The sequence below is a fragment of the Pleurodeles waltl genome, chromosome 7 (genome assembly GCF_031143425.1).
Source record: "Pleurodeles waltl isolate 20211129_DDA chromosome 7, aPleWal1.hap1.20221129, whole genome shotgun sequence".
In the NCBI taxonomy this organism is placed as follows: Eukaryota; Metazoa; Chordata; class Amphibia; order Caudata; family Salamandridae; genus Pleurodeles; species Pleurodeles waltl.
The window spans coordinates 397,639,427-397,653,392 of NC_090446.1; the positions used below are offsets into that span (position 1 = coordinate 397,639,427).

The 13,966-nt window shown below is 47.6% G+C and overlaps 1 protein-coding gene across 6 annotated transcripts in view; it reads left to right on the top strand.

Annotated features, from left to right (window-relative positions):
• RBM39 (RNA binding motif protein 39) overlaps positions 1–13,966 on the top strand; it is a 561,368-nt gene that overhangs the window by 180,331 nt on the left and 367,071 nt on the right. For all 6 annotated transcript variants that reach the window (XM_069243868.1, XM_069243870.1, XM_069243869.1 and 3 more), the window contains one exon: positions 4,115–4,180. In XM_069243868.1, the coding sequence (XP_069099969.1) occupies positions 4,115–4,180 (66 nt within the window). The remainder of the gene's footprint in view (positions 1–4,114; positions 4,181–13,966) is intronic.

Genomic DNA, 13,966 nt, shown 5'->3' on the forward strand with positions numbered 1-13,966 from the left:
GAGAGTGATCCTCCATCTGCAAGATGGAGGATTTCTAAAAGTTAGTCACTTCAGCTCAGGACACCTTAGGGGCTGTCCTGACTGGCCAGTGACAACTCCTTGTTGTTTTCTTTGTTTCCTCCGGTCTTGCCGCCAAAAGTGGGGGCCGTGGCTGGTGGGGGCGGGCAACTCCACTAGCTGGAGTGTCCTGCGGTGCTGTGACAAAGGGGTGAGCCTTTGAGGCTCACCGCCAGGTGTTACAGCTCCTGCCTGGGGGAGGTGTTAGCATCTCCACCCAGTGCAGGCTTTGTTACTGGCCTCAGAGTGACAAAGGCACTCTCCCCATGGGGCCAGCAACATGTCTCGGTTGTGGCAGGCTGCTGGAACCAGTCAGCCTACACAGATAGTCGGTTAAGGTTTCAGGGGGCACCTCTAAGGTGCCCTCTGTGGTGTATTTTACAATAAAATGTACACTGGCATCAGTGTGCATTTATTGTGCTGAGAAGTTTGATACCAAACTTCCCAGTTTTCAGTGTAGCCATTATGGTGCTGTGGAGTTCGTGTAAAACAGACTCCCAGACCATATACTCTTATGGCTACCCTGCACTTACAATGTCTAAGGTATTGCTTAGACACTGTAGGGGCACAGTGCTCATGCACTGGTGCCCTCACCTATGGTATAGTGCACCCTGCCTTAGGGCTGTAAGGCCTACTAGAGGGGTGACTTATCTATACCTGAATAGGCAGTGAGAGGCTGGCATGGCACCCTGAGGGGAGTGCCATGTCGACTTACTCGTTTTGTTCTCACCAGCACACACAAGCTGGCAAGCAGTGTGTCTGTGCTGAGTGAGGGGTCTCCAGGGTGGCATAAAACATGCTGCAGCCCTTAGAGACCTTCCCTGGCATCAGGGCCCTTGGTACCAGTTACAAGGGACTTACCTGGGTGCCGTGCCAGAGTTGTGCCAATTGTGGAGACAAAGGTTCAGTTTGGGGAAAGAAAAACGGTGCTGGGTCCTGGTTTACAGGGTCCCAGCACACTTTCAAGTCATAACTTAGCATCAGCAAAGGCAAAATGTCAGGGGGTAACCATGCCAAGGAGGCATTTCCCTACAATGATACTTAGGTACCCAGGGGATTGGGATACCAGGGGTTCCCCATTGGTTGCTGCATGTATTGTGCCACCCATGGGAGCCCATGCAAAATGTCTGCAGACTGCCATTAAAGCCTGGGTGAAAAGGTGCATGCACCCTTTCGCCGCAGGTCACTGCACCAGGTTGCTGTAAGTCACTGCTATGGTAGGCCCTCTAAGCCCAGAGGCCAGGGTGCAGGTCCCTGTGTGTGAGGGCTCCCCTGCATGAGCAGAGGTGCCCCTACAAACTCCAGTAACATTGCACTGGTCTGTGCAAGTTCAGGGAAGCCATTTTACCTCTGTACTGGACACAGGTCACCATCTATATCCAGCTACATAATGGTAACTCCAAACCTGGACATCAAACATGTCAGAATCGTACATCAATATTGTTGCCAGTATTGGTTGTATGATTCCATGCAGTCCGAGGGCTCCTTAGAGGACTCACAGTATTGCTCCTACCAGTCTTCTTTGGTTTTCCCGGCATCCCATGCTGCTACCACACCTTAGACTGGTTTCTAAACTCCTGCAGCTTGTTTAAAGATGGTTTCTTCTTGGTTGTTTACCAGAGCCGCTGTCCCCTGGAGTTTCTTGGTCCTTTGGGTTGCAGGGCAGTCCTCTGAGTCGGCAGAGGTCGCTGGTCCCACTGGATGCGTCGCTGTGCAGGTTCTTTGAGTCTGGAGACAGGCCGGTAGGGCTGGGGCCAAGTCCGTTGTCGTCTCGATCTTCTCTGCAGGGCTTTCAAGTCAGCAGTCCTTGTTCAGGTCGTCAGGAATCTGGTTTTCTGGGTGTAGGGTTGCCACTAAATATTACATTTAGGGGTGTGTTTAGGGCTGTAGGGCAGTAGCCAATGGCTACTGTACCTGAGGGTGGCTACACCTTTTGTGCCTCCTCCCTTTTGGGGAAGGGGGGCACATCCCTAATTCTACTGGGGAAATCCTCCAAAGCAAGATGGAGGATTTTCTAAGGAAAGGGGTCACTTCAGCTCAGGACACCATAGCGGCTGTTCTGGCTGGAGGTTAGTGACTCCTTGTTTTTCTCATTATCTCCTTGGGGATTGCCGCCAAAAGTGGGGGCTGTGTCCGGTTTGAGGGGGAGGGTTGTTATCTCGACTAGCCGGAGTGCCCTGGGGCATTGTAACACCAGGGTTCTATTTGCACATCCTATTTGCAAAATAGGGGCTTAAATGGCTTGTACCTCTAGCCGATATTTGTGAAGGAGCTGCATGGTCTATACACACACCTTTACTGAACACTAATGTGTGGATGTTTCAGCACGCCAACAAACCAATTTTTGTCAGGCAGTGCCATTCACTCTTTTCCATACAACTACAACACCCAGAGGTTAGACACTTCTTTTGGCGGGCAATGCTTACGTCTATGCACAGCATGTGTACCTACAGCTACACATGCCATCAAACTGAAAATGTTAACTAACCCAGTAAGCATCTGTTCATGGAATATAGTACTGTAGATTCACATGCGCCCACCCTCCTCCCCAGATACCTGTGGCTAGTGCAATTCATTTACGTTCTTATTTGCATGAATATCTCTACTTACTCTTCCGCTACACTCCTTTCACACCCACCTGCGGGAAGACCGTGGTATTGTGCGTGGGCATCAACTGCATTGTTAGACTGAGGAGTCACTCAGCCTCATGACTTGAAAGACTTTTTCCAAGAGAAACTACTTGCACACTTCCGGACCCAACACTAGATGACAGGAATAAGCAAAGCATGTAAATCTACAGCACTACATGCCACAAAGGATGCGTTCTGGGTAAGTAACATTTTCCTTTTTAAAAATGTTTCGTTGGGTGGGTACGCTGTGCCCATGAATCTTGTGATAAGAAACAAGATATTTATAAAAATTAATAATTAAAAATAGCTAAGTAACATATGCACAATAATCCACAGTTATGAATTACATATTAAGCTGATAGGGATTCTAAAGTTTATCCTGGGATTAAAATTTCTTTAGTACCTTTCACATAGTGAAATAACAGATAAACTTGTTGTAGGAAGTTGGCTCTGTATGCACTATTTCAAAGTAAGGAATAGTATGCACAGAGTCCAAGGGTTCCCCTTAGAGGTAAGATAGTGGCAAAAAGAGAATTCTAATGCTCTATTTTGTGGTAGTGTGGTCGAGCAGTAGGCTTATCAAAGGAGTAGTGTTAAGCATTTGTTGTACACACACCGGCAATAAATGAGGAACACACACTCAGACAATTCCAGGCCTGTAGGTTTTTTTTATAGAAAAATATATTTTCTTAGTTTATTTTAAGAACCACAGGTTCAAGATTTACACATAATACTTCAAATGAAAGGTATTTCAGGTAGGTACTTTAGGAACTTTGAATTAGCAAAATAGCATATACAGTTTTCACATGAATGACATATAGCTATTTTAAAACAAGACAGTGCAATTTTCAACAGTTCCTGGGGGAGGTAAGTCTTTGTTAGTTTTTGCAGGTAAGTAAACCACCTACGGGGTTCAAGTTTGGGTCCAATGTAGCCCACCGTTGGGGGTTCAGAGCAACCCCAAAGTTACCACACCAGCAGCTCAGGGCCGGTCAGGTGCAGAGGTCAAAGTGGTCCCTAGGGTGGCCTAAGACATGCTGCAGCCCTTAGAGACCTTCCCTGGCATCAGGGCCCTTGGTACCAGGGATGCCAGTTACAAGGGACTTACCTGGATGCCAGGGTTGTGCCAATTGTGGAGACAATGGTACATTTTAAGTGAAAGAACACTGGTGCTGAAGCCTGGTTAGCAGGGTCCCAGAACACTTCTCAGTCAAGTCAGCATCAGTATCAGGCAAAAAGTGGGGGGTAACTGCAACAGGGAGCCATTTCTTTACACTTGTTCATATTTGTAACTGCAGTTTATAATTCTTGTTATCTTCTTTTATATTTTTACATTATCAATATTCTTAATTAGGGCAGTTGTTGTTTTTGCCTAAGGAATTGTCAGACTATTAGTAGCATTTTGATTTGTTTCAAATTATTTTCAGATTGAAAGCATCCAGTTAATGATGGATAGTGAAACTGGGCGTTCCAAAGGATATGGATTCATAACTGTGAGTATTTATATATATATATATATATATTTTGGTGTGCATCATAGTTTATTTTTGAGTCAACCAATGAAGAGAACTCATTATAAATTGCATTTGATGAGACAGAAAACACTCCTTTTAATTATTTTTTTTTTAATAATGAAGAAAGTTGAACTGGTGCTTCTGAATGACAAATTAATCAACAGATTCCGTGCTTCATGAAAATCTCCAGGCTGGATCTTGAAACTTTTCCTAGCTCTGCTGTGCAGTAGGTGGTCTGGCTCCATCACTAAACTGGAAATGGTGCAGTTGTGATGTCAATGGAGTCATGTAGTGATGCACCAATGGACCCCCCACACACCCTAAACCTTCTGATCCTGAGCTGCTCTCATGATTTCTTTTTCACATTTTCGTATTGTGCTTAAAAACATTTCCAAATTTGTAGGTGCTGTGTTGGGTATCTTCTAACAATATAAAACTGGACTCAAACCATGTTGGTCCTATAGTGGACATTTGTCTATTTCTGAGCCACACATCGTTTTCCTGGGACTGAAGCAAACTGGTATTAGTGTGACACGTGCAGCCCATGCACACCAAAGCCATCAAAGATCGCAAGGTCAGATTTTTATTGTCTTGTGATGAACATAGTTCTTGTCTCACCGTAAGGTCAGCCTTAAAGTAGTAATATTCACTGCCATTGAGATCCTCAAAGAGAAGAGGAAACACAGTAAGAGGACAACACCCCTAGACATCACTAAAAGGTAGGTCACTTTTTACACATTTCCTCCAGTGGAGTCCATGTTAAAGCCAGAGCTTGTTGAAATCACTCCACCGCATGAACTCATTCCAGCAGCGCCACTGACTTTGGTGTCTGCTGCTGGGCCTATTTTGGATCCTACTGCCTTTGCCAGATGTGGTATAGATCCGTTTCTATCTGGTAATTCCTGGAATCGAACTTGCTCAATTCTTCATTGCCACTGTGGTGCTATATAGACAGGTTGTGATTCCCCTCCAGTGTGCCTCTGGGACCTATGGGTGTGTTTGAGACTCAGTTTGTGTTTCTACTGGTGCCCCTGTCCTCTGACATTCAGTCTCAGATTTCCCCTTCTGGGAATGACCCTGGTGATTCTTGGACCCTCTATTGGCTTCACCGGTACCAACTAGGGGGCCGCCGCAAAAAAAAAACCAAAAAAACAGCATGTGAAGGCCCAAGCAGTTTTTAATGATGTCTAAGCGAGTCAGAGGTCAGCCGAAAAGGTCAGGTACAGAAAACTGTCAAAAAAGTAGCCCAGAATAAAATGGTCTAGACCCCGATTAGACAACAATACGTTTTACGTGGAGTGTACCTGTTAGTTTGCTACTGTTACTTCAGAGTGGGCCTAATTCAGAGAAGTGTACAATAATATCTTGCTTTTGTGAAGAGTGTAGTGGAGATTTTACCTGCACAATGAGCAGAGCTGCAATTGTAAGGAGAAGCCTACTTAATTGTAGAAGGTTATCATGACTGACTGAGGTTGTCCAGAAGTAAAGGAGCAAGATCACTCTAGTATACTGACCAGGTAAAACGTGTTAACTGTATCATGCATCGGCATCATTTCATGTTGCCACAAGACCTGGTGAGGCTACACAGACCGAGTACCTATTTATTCTATCAATGCCCCCAACCGTACACAGTCCCAGAAGGACCAGGATGCAGTTCACCTTCACAACCCAAGAGTATGACCTGGTTTTTAAATTTGTTTTGGCCTGCACATTTTTTTTCTTCACCTGAACCAATAAATGTTATAATTATGAGTTTAGTGGCATATGTGGCTGTCGATACACATGATCTGTATTATCCTGCCATTTAGTGTTTGTTCTGGAGTTGGGTAAGTTGTTTTTCTTCGATGGAGTCTTTCATGTCACAAGGTCGTGACTCCTTCTCTCAGTGATACTGCTCATTAACATCAAGTTCTTTGTTGAATTGTCTCTGAGGTCTGATTCCGACGTATATGCCGCTGCTCCCTGTTGGTTTAAGTTCTTTACAATTCTTCGGTTCTTTACTGCCCTTGATGGCATTGTTTTTGATCGATCTTTCACACTTAAACCAGTCTCTCGATTTTGCACAGTTCTGCCTATGCTCGGGATTCCTGAGCACGTTTAATGCCTGTGTATATAAAACTTTTCAATAGAAAACGGAAACCTTGGAAAAAAAAAAATCAGCCTACTAAATGCTACATTAGGGATTCATTTGTGTCCTTAAAAAAAGAAGCCAATTAAGAATCGGTAAAGGCACTAAATCAAGAAATAAGTAAACTTTTAGTGTCAAAGGAAGGTAAAATCCTGAGTATTAGGCCTCCAGTTTATTGTTCCTTGTGGACAAAGGCAAAGACAGAGAGGCAAGAAAAATTAGGCTTGTTTCCGTAACCCACTGCTCGTTGATCACTAGACTGCGTGTAATAGTCTCACTTAAACACAGTTCTGGAATGTGGAGTTACTGAAAAGAGACTGGAGGATGTCCATCAGTGGTGACACCTCCATCTGACAGTGTGCACAGCAGATAGGTGCAGCTACTCACTTGGCCAGTGTAAGGAAATGCCTCCTTGGCATGGTTACCCCCTTTTTGCCTTTGCTGATGCTATGTTTTGAATTGAAAGTGTGCTGAGGCCTGCTAACCAGGCCCCAGCACCAGTGTTCTTTCCCTAACCTGTACTTTTGTATCCACAATTGGCACACCCTGGCATCCAGGTAAGTCCCTTGTAACTGGTACCTCTGGTACCAAGGGCCCTGATGCCAGGGAAGGTCTCTAAGGGCTGCAGCATGTCTTATGCCACCCTGGAGACCCCTCACTCATCACAGACACACTGCTTACCAGCTTGTGTGTGCTAGTGAGAACAAAATGAGTAAGTCGACATGGCACTCCCCTCAGGGTGCCATGCCAGCCTCTCACTGCCTATGCAGTATAGGTAAGACACCCCTCTAGCAGGCCTTACAGCCCTAAGGCAGGGTGCACTATACCATAGGTGAGGGCACCAGTGCATGAGCACTGTGCCCCTACAGTGTCTAAGCCAAACCTTAGACATTGTAAGTGCAGGGTAGCCATAAGAGTATATGGTCTGGGAGTCTGTCATGCACAAACCCCTCAGCACCATAATGGCTACACTGAAAACTGGGAAGTTTGGTATCAAACTTCTCAGCACAATAAATGCACACTGATGCCAGTGTACATTTTATTGTAAAATACACCCCAGAGGGCACCTTAGAGGTGCCCCCTGAAACCTTAACTGACTATCAGTGTAGGATGACTGGTTCCAGCAGCCTGCCACACTAGAGACATGTTGCTGGCCCCATGGGGAGAGTGCCTTTGTCACTCTGAGGCCAGTAACAAAGCCTGCACTGGGTGGAGATGCTAACACCTCCCCCAGGCAGGAGCTGTCACACCTGGCGGTGAGCCTCAAAGGCTCACCCCTTTGTGCCAGCACCGCAGGACACCCCAGCTAGTGGAGTTGCCCGCCCCCTCCGGCCACGGCCCCCACTTTTGGCGGCAAGGCCGGACAAAATAATGAGAACAAGGAGTCCCTGGCCAGTCAGGACAGCCCCTAAGGTGTCCTGAGCTGAAGTGACTCTAACTTTTAGAAATCCTCCATCTTGCAGATGGAGGATTCCCCCAATAGGATTAGGGATGTGACCCCCTCCCCTTGGGAGGAGGCACAAAGAGGGTGTACTCACCCTCAGGGCTAGTAGCCATTGGCTACTAACCCCCCAGACCTAAACACGCCCTTAAATTTAGTATTTAAGGGCTTCCCTGAACCTAGGAAAACAGATTCCTGAAACTACAAGAAGACTGCTGAGCTGAAAAACCCCTGCAGAGGAAGAACAGAAGACACCAACTGCTTTGGCCCCAGACTTACCGGCCTGTCTCCTGCCTTCCAAAGAAACCTGCTCCAGCGACGCTTTCCAAGGGACCAGCGACCTCTGAATCCTCTGAGGACTGCCCTGCTTCAAGAAAGACAAGAAACTCCAGAGGACAGCGGCACTGCTCCAAAAGAACTGCTACTTTGTTTCAAGGAGCAGATTTAAAGACCCCTGCAACTCCCCGCAAGAAGCGTGAGACTTGCAACACTGCACCCGGCGACCCCGACTCGACTGGTGGAGAACCAACACCTCAGGGAGGACCCTCCGTCGACTCCGAGACTGTGAGTAACCAAAGTTGTCCCCCCTGAGCCCCCACAGCGACGCCTGCAGAGGGAATCCCGAGGCTCCCCCTGACCGCGACTGTCTGAACTCTATTTCCCGACGGCTGGAAAAGACCCTGCACCCGCAGCCCCCAGCACCTGAAGGAACGGAACTTCTGTGCAGGAGTGACCCCCAGGAGGCCCTCTCCCTTGCCCAGGTGGTGGCTACCCAGAGGAGCCCCCCCTTGCCTGCATGCAACGCTGAAGAGATCCCTTGATCTCTCATTGAAATCCATTGAAAACCCGACGCGTGTTTGCACACTGCACCCGGCCGCCCCCGCGCTGCTGAGGGTGTACTTTTTGTGCTGACTTGTGTCCTCCCCCGGTGCCCTACAAAACCCCCCTGGTCTGCCCTCCGAAGACGCGGGTACTTACCTGCTGGCAGACTGGAACCGGGGCACCCCCTTCTCTCCATTGAAGCCTATGTGGTTTGGGCACCTCTTTGACCTTTGCACCTGACCGGCCCTGAACTGCTGGTGTGATAACTTTGGGGTTGCTCTGAACCCCCAACGGTGGGCTACCTTGGACCCAAAACTGAAACCTGTAAGTGACTTACTTACCTGTTAAAACTAACATTACTTTACCTTCCCCAGGAACTGTGAAAATTGCACTGTCCACTTTTAAAACAGCTATTTGTGTTTTATGTAAAAAGTATACATGCTAATGAAATGATTCAAAGTTCCTTAAGTACTTACCTGCAATACCTTTCAAATGAGATATTACATGTAAAATTTGAACCTGTGGTTCTTAAAATAAACTAAGAAAATATATTTTTCTATAACAAAACCTATTGGCTGGATTTGTCGGAGTGTGTGTTCCTCATTTATTGCCTGTGTGTATGTACAACAAATGCTTAACACTACTCCTTTGATAAGCCTACTGCTCGACCACACTACCACAAAATAGAGCATTAGTATTATCTCTTTTTGCCACTATCTTACCTCTAAGGGGAACCCTTGGACTCTGTGCATACTATTCCTTACTTTGAAATAGTACATACAGAGCCAACTTCCTACAGCCAGCAACGAAAGAGGGTTCTTATCACTGCTTGAGAGGTGACTTTCGCTGCTCCGCGAGAAATAAATTAAAATCACCTTCCCCTTGGGACCACCTTGAGTGCATTGTGGGCCATACTCAAACTGCACCAAGACTTACTTAAACCCCACAGCGAGAAAAGCATATTAGAGGGAAATAACTCAAGTTGAAGGACGAACACAAATCAAAGTGCACAATATCCAAAAGCAAATGTAGGAGGCTGGCTCAATTTATGTTGCACACTGATGGTGTGGCACCCTGTACTGAGTCCAGGCAACTTAGTGAGTGTTTACGTGTCCAGATAGCAAAACCTCTCTAGGGATAGCTGTATGTGAGCAGCTAAAGCTTATCTAGGAGGAGTGTAAGAACTTACAGTACCACAATAGTCAGTCAGTAACTTCACAAGAAAGAACCACGCCGGGTTTGGCCAAAATAAAGTATTCTTCATTACAACACTAAGGCAGTACTAGCATCTCTTCTTGGAGATATCAACACGCAAAATATATACTTAAAAACAAATAGCATAGCAATACATGAGGCCGTTTGAAGGGACCAAACCATATACTAAGGAACTGGTATAAGAATGGAGGTGCCCTACCACGGTAAGTGTGTTGGAATCTCAGGGGCTGGGGGAGTAAGAAAACAGCAGAGGTAACTGTAATTCCACGGGTGCAGAGTTATTGAGCTGGGTGTCCCATAGGTTAACACAGAACCGTTGTGATCATATTTTAATGGATTCAGGCCCCTTACTAGTTGAATCCGAGGAAACCAGTTGGGCACAAGGAGGTTGGAGAGTGCCCCCACCGGTGAATACCCAGAAGACCTGAGTACCTACACCAGAGAGCCCAGGTACATATGGGTGAAGTGGCTTCAAAACTCTCATTGAAGTCAAAGGAAGCAGGTGGAGGATGTGAGGAACCTGAAAAAGAAGGGGACAGTGTACTGGCCCCTTGTTGCAGTAATCCTCCCCAACCTTGCCTGATATTTGATGCTAACTTGACTGAGTGTGCCCTGTAATCCTGCTAACCATACCCAAACGCCCATGTTCTTGACCTAAAACTGTACCATTGTTTTCACAATTGGTGCACCTCTGGCCCTCAGATAAGAACCTTGTAAAAGGTACCAGTGCTGCCAAGGGCCTTTGAACAGAGGGGGTTCCCTAAAGGCTGCAAAATATATTGTGCCACCCTAAGACCTCACTCACCAAGCACATGCACACTGCATTGCAGATGGTGTGTTGATAGGGAGGAAAAGGTAAAGTTGACATGGCATCCCTCTCAGGGTGCCATGCCCACAAACCACTGCCTATGGTGTAGGTAAGTCACCCCTCTAGCAAGCTTCACAGCCCTAAGGCAGGGTGCACTATACCACTGGTGAGGGCATAGCTTCATGAGCAATATTCCTCTTCAGTGTCTAAGCCCATTCTTAGACATTGTAAGTGCAGTGTGGCCATATTGAGTACATGGGCTGGGAGTTAGTCATTACGAACCCCACAGCTCCATGATGGCTTCACAGAAGACTGGGAAGTTTGGTATCTAACTTCTCAGCTCAATAAACCCACACTGTAGGAAGCTAGCCTGGTGTGTGGTGGACACAATGGTGTTTTCACCTTATACCAGGTCCAGGTATCCTCTGTTAGTAAACTGTAGGCAGTGTGTAGGAAGCCAGGGCTCTCTAGAGGTAGCTGTGGATGAGCAGCCAAGACTTATCTAAGAGACATGCAAAGCTTATGCAATACCATTATAGTCACAGGGCACTCTCAAACATGAAAGAACCACAGTGTTTAGGAAGCTGGCCTGGTGTGTGGTGGGTTCCTAAGGTACTTACACCAGGTATCCTCTCTTAGTGTGGTCTAGGCACTGTCTAGATTCCAGGCTCTTTAGAGGTAGCTGTGGATGAGCATCCAAGGCTTATCTAGGAGTCGTGTGAAACTCATGCAATACCACTATAGTCCCACAGCACTTACCCACATGAAAGAAAACACTGTGTTAAAAAATAAAGGTACTTTATTTTGGTGACACAATACCAAAAAGTACTAGATGCAACCCTCCTATAGGAGGCAAGTAACACACTAAATATATACACTAGTTATCAGCAATAGGCATAGAAAGTGATAGAACACAGTGCAAATGCAATTAGACAATAGTGACCTAAGGGGAGCCCAAACCATATACAAAACAAAAACGGAATGCGAACACAGGGATCCCTACCTAGCTTAGTTGAATGTGTACAGGGGACCTAGGGGCACTAGAAAACCCCAAAGTTAAGTACCACAGTGCCCCCATAGCGACCAGGAAGAAAGGAGTAAGTTACTGGATTTTCCCCAAACTACCCAAAAGAAAGGAAAAGAAGAAAATCTAACACCCAGACAAGACTGCAAGAAACCAGCGGTGGATTCCTGAAGAGGAAGACCTATGGAAGAAGGGGACCAAGTCCAAAAGTCACATGAGAGTCCAGGAGGAGTAGGAGCTACTACCCACCCAGCTGTGGATGCAGGAATCGTTCGACAGTAAGACGAAGACGGTCAGGAATGCAGCCCTGCAGCAGGTGAAGAGTTCCTGGAAGATGCAGTCAACGTCCATGCTGGATTGAAGATTGCAGTTTGGCAGTGGTGTGCAAAAGCCACCAACAAGCCTTGTCAAAGGCAGACGTTGCGGTGAAGAAACAATGGAGCTGCCGGGGACCAGCAAGGTCCAGGAGGACTCAAACCAGCCTTAGTAACTGCAAAAGACTGTTTACGGGGTGTACTGTCCTGTGTTGGCAGGCAAGGGCTTACCTCCACCAAAAGTGTACCGCTGGCAGAGAGGACTAAGAGGACTGCACCGGACCACCACCTGTGATGCAGGATCCACGCAACTCATGATAAGAGGAGATCCGTGCAGCTGCTCTTTGTTGAAGTTCGTGCCTGTTCATGCAGGGGAGTGACTACTTAATTCCAAGGGAAATTCCTTCTTCCTTCTTGTGCAGACTGAAGTCTTGCAGCCCTCAGAGGATGCACAGCCGGGGAAATCTTGCAGAAGCTGGAAGGCGCTGCGGAAACAATGTTGCAAGCAGAGTCTTTGTTGCGGATGCAGATTGTCGGTTCCTGGATGGGTACAGTCGCAGTTCCAGTGGCTAGATGTCGAAGTAAAGGCTGCAGAGGAGTCCTGCTGTAACCTTGCAAGCTGACTGAGGACTCGCTCACGCGAGAGACCCTAAAAAGCCCAGAAAGGGGGGGGGGGATTGGTCACCTAGTCAGGTGACCACCTATCAGGAGGGGGCTCTGACGTCACCTGCCTGACCTGGCCACTCGGATGCTCCCAGAGGTCCCTGCCAACCTTGGATTCAAGATGGCAGAACCCAGGAGCCCCCTGAAAAAGCTGTGGGCACCACCTCTAGGGTAGTGATGGACAGGGGAGTGGTCACTCACCTTTCCATTGTCCAGTTTCGTGCCAGAGCCATGACTGGAGATCCCTGAACCGGTGTAGACTGGTTTATGCATGGAGGGCAGCAAATGTGCCCTTCAGAGTATACCAGTACTGGCAGCAGGTTCGGACATGCTTGATACCAAACATGCTCAGGTTCGGCGTTACCATTATGTAGCTGGACACAAGTGACCACAGTGACCTGTGTTCTGTACACGGTTAAAATGGCTTCCCCGCACTTATAGTCCAGTGTAATGGAGCTAGTGTCTATAGGGGCACCTCTGCTCATGCAGGGGTGTCCCCACACACAAGGACCTGCACCCTGCCCTCTGGGCTAGGAGGACCTAACATAGGGGTGAGTAATAGTGACCTGGTGCAGTGACCTGTGGTGAAAGGGTGCATGCACCTTTTAACACAGGCTGCAATACCAGGCCTGCAGACACATTTTGCATGGGCACAATGCATGCTGCAACCCATGGGGAACCTGTGGTACCTTTAGTGATCTGGGTACCGAAGCACCATATTCTGGGGACTTACAAGGGGGCACCAGTATGCCAATTGTGGGGTGTGAAGTCCTAAGCAACCAAATTTAGAGGGAGAACACAATCATTGGGGTCTTGGTTAGCAGGATTCCAGTGAAAACAGTCAAAGCATACTGATAACAGGCAAAAAGCCGGGGCAACCCAACCGGGCCTGCCTGCCTGTCTGCACTCCTCGACGAACTCTGCATTAGAAGACCGCTTGTCCTGCAGCAGAGCCTCCAGCAACCTGGGAGGACTGCCTGCCTTCCAAAAAGACTCCAGTGGGCAGCAGACCGCCCACCCCCTCCCTCTCCTAGCTGTGTTTAAAGAGAGTACTCTTCAGCCTCAGGAACCCCGAAGACCTGACACCTGACGAGACCACTGCACCTGCTGTCACGACTTGAGTGGGAATGGACCTCTGGTGCCAAGAAAGTCACCCAGCTGTGCAGACTCCAAGTCCATTGTGGCTTCACTCCTCCTTTACTCCCTGAAGTTTTTGCTCACATGAACCCTCTCCTGCAGCTCCTGTGGTGAGAGAAACAGATGCCTCAAACAGCCACTGCACCTGTCGCCGCCAGCCCGAGTTGAAGTGGACCCCTGGTGTCGGCGACAACCCCAGGTCTCCTGAGTTCG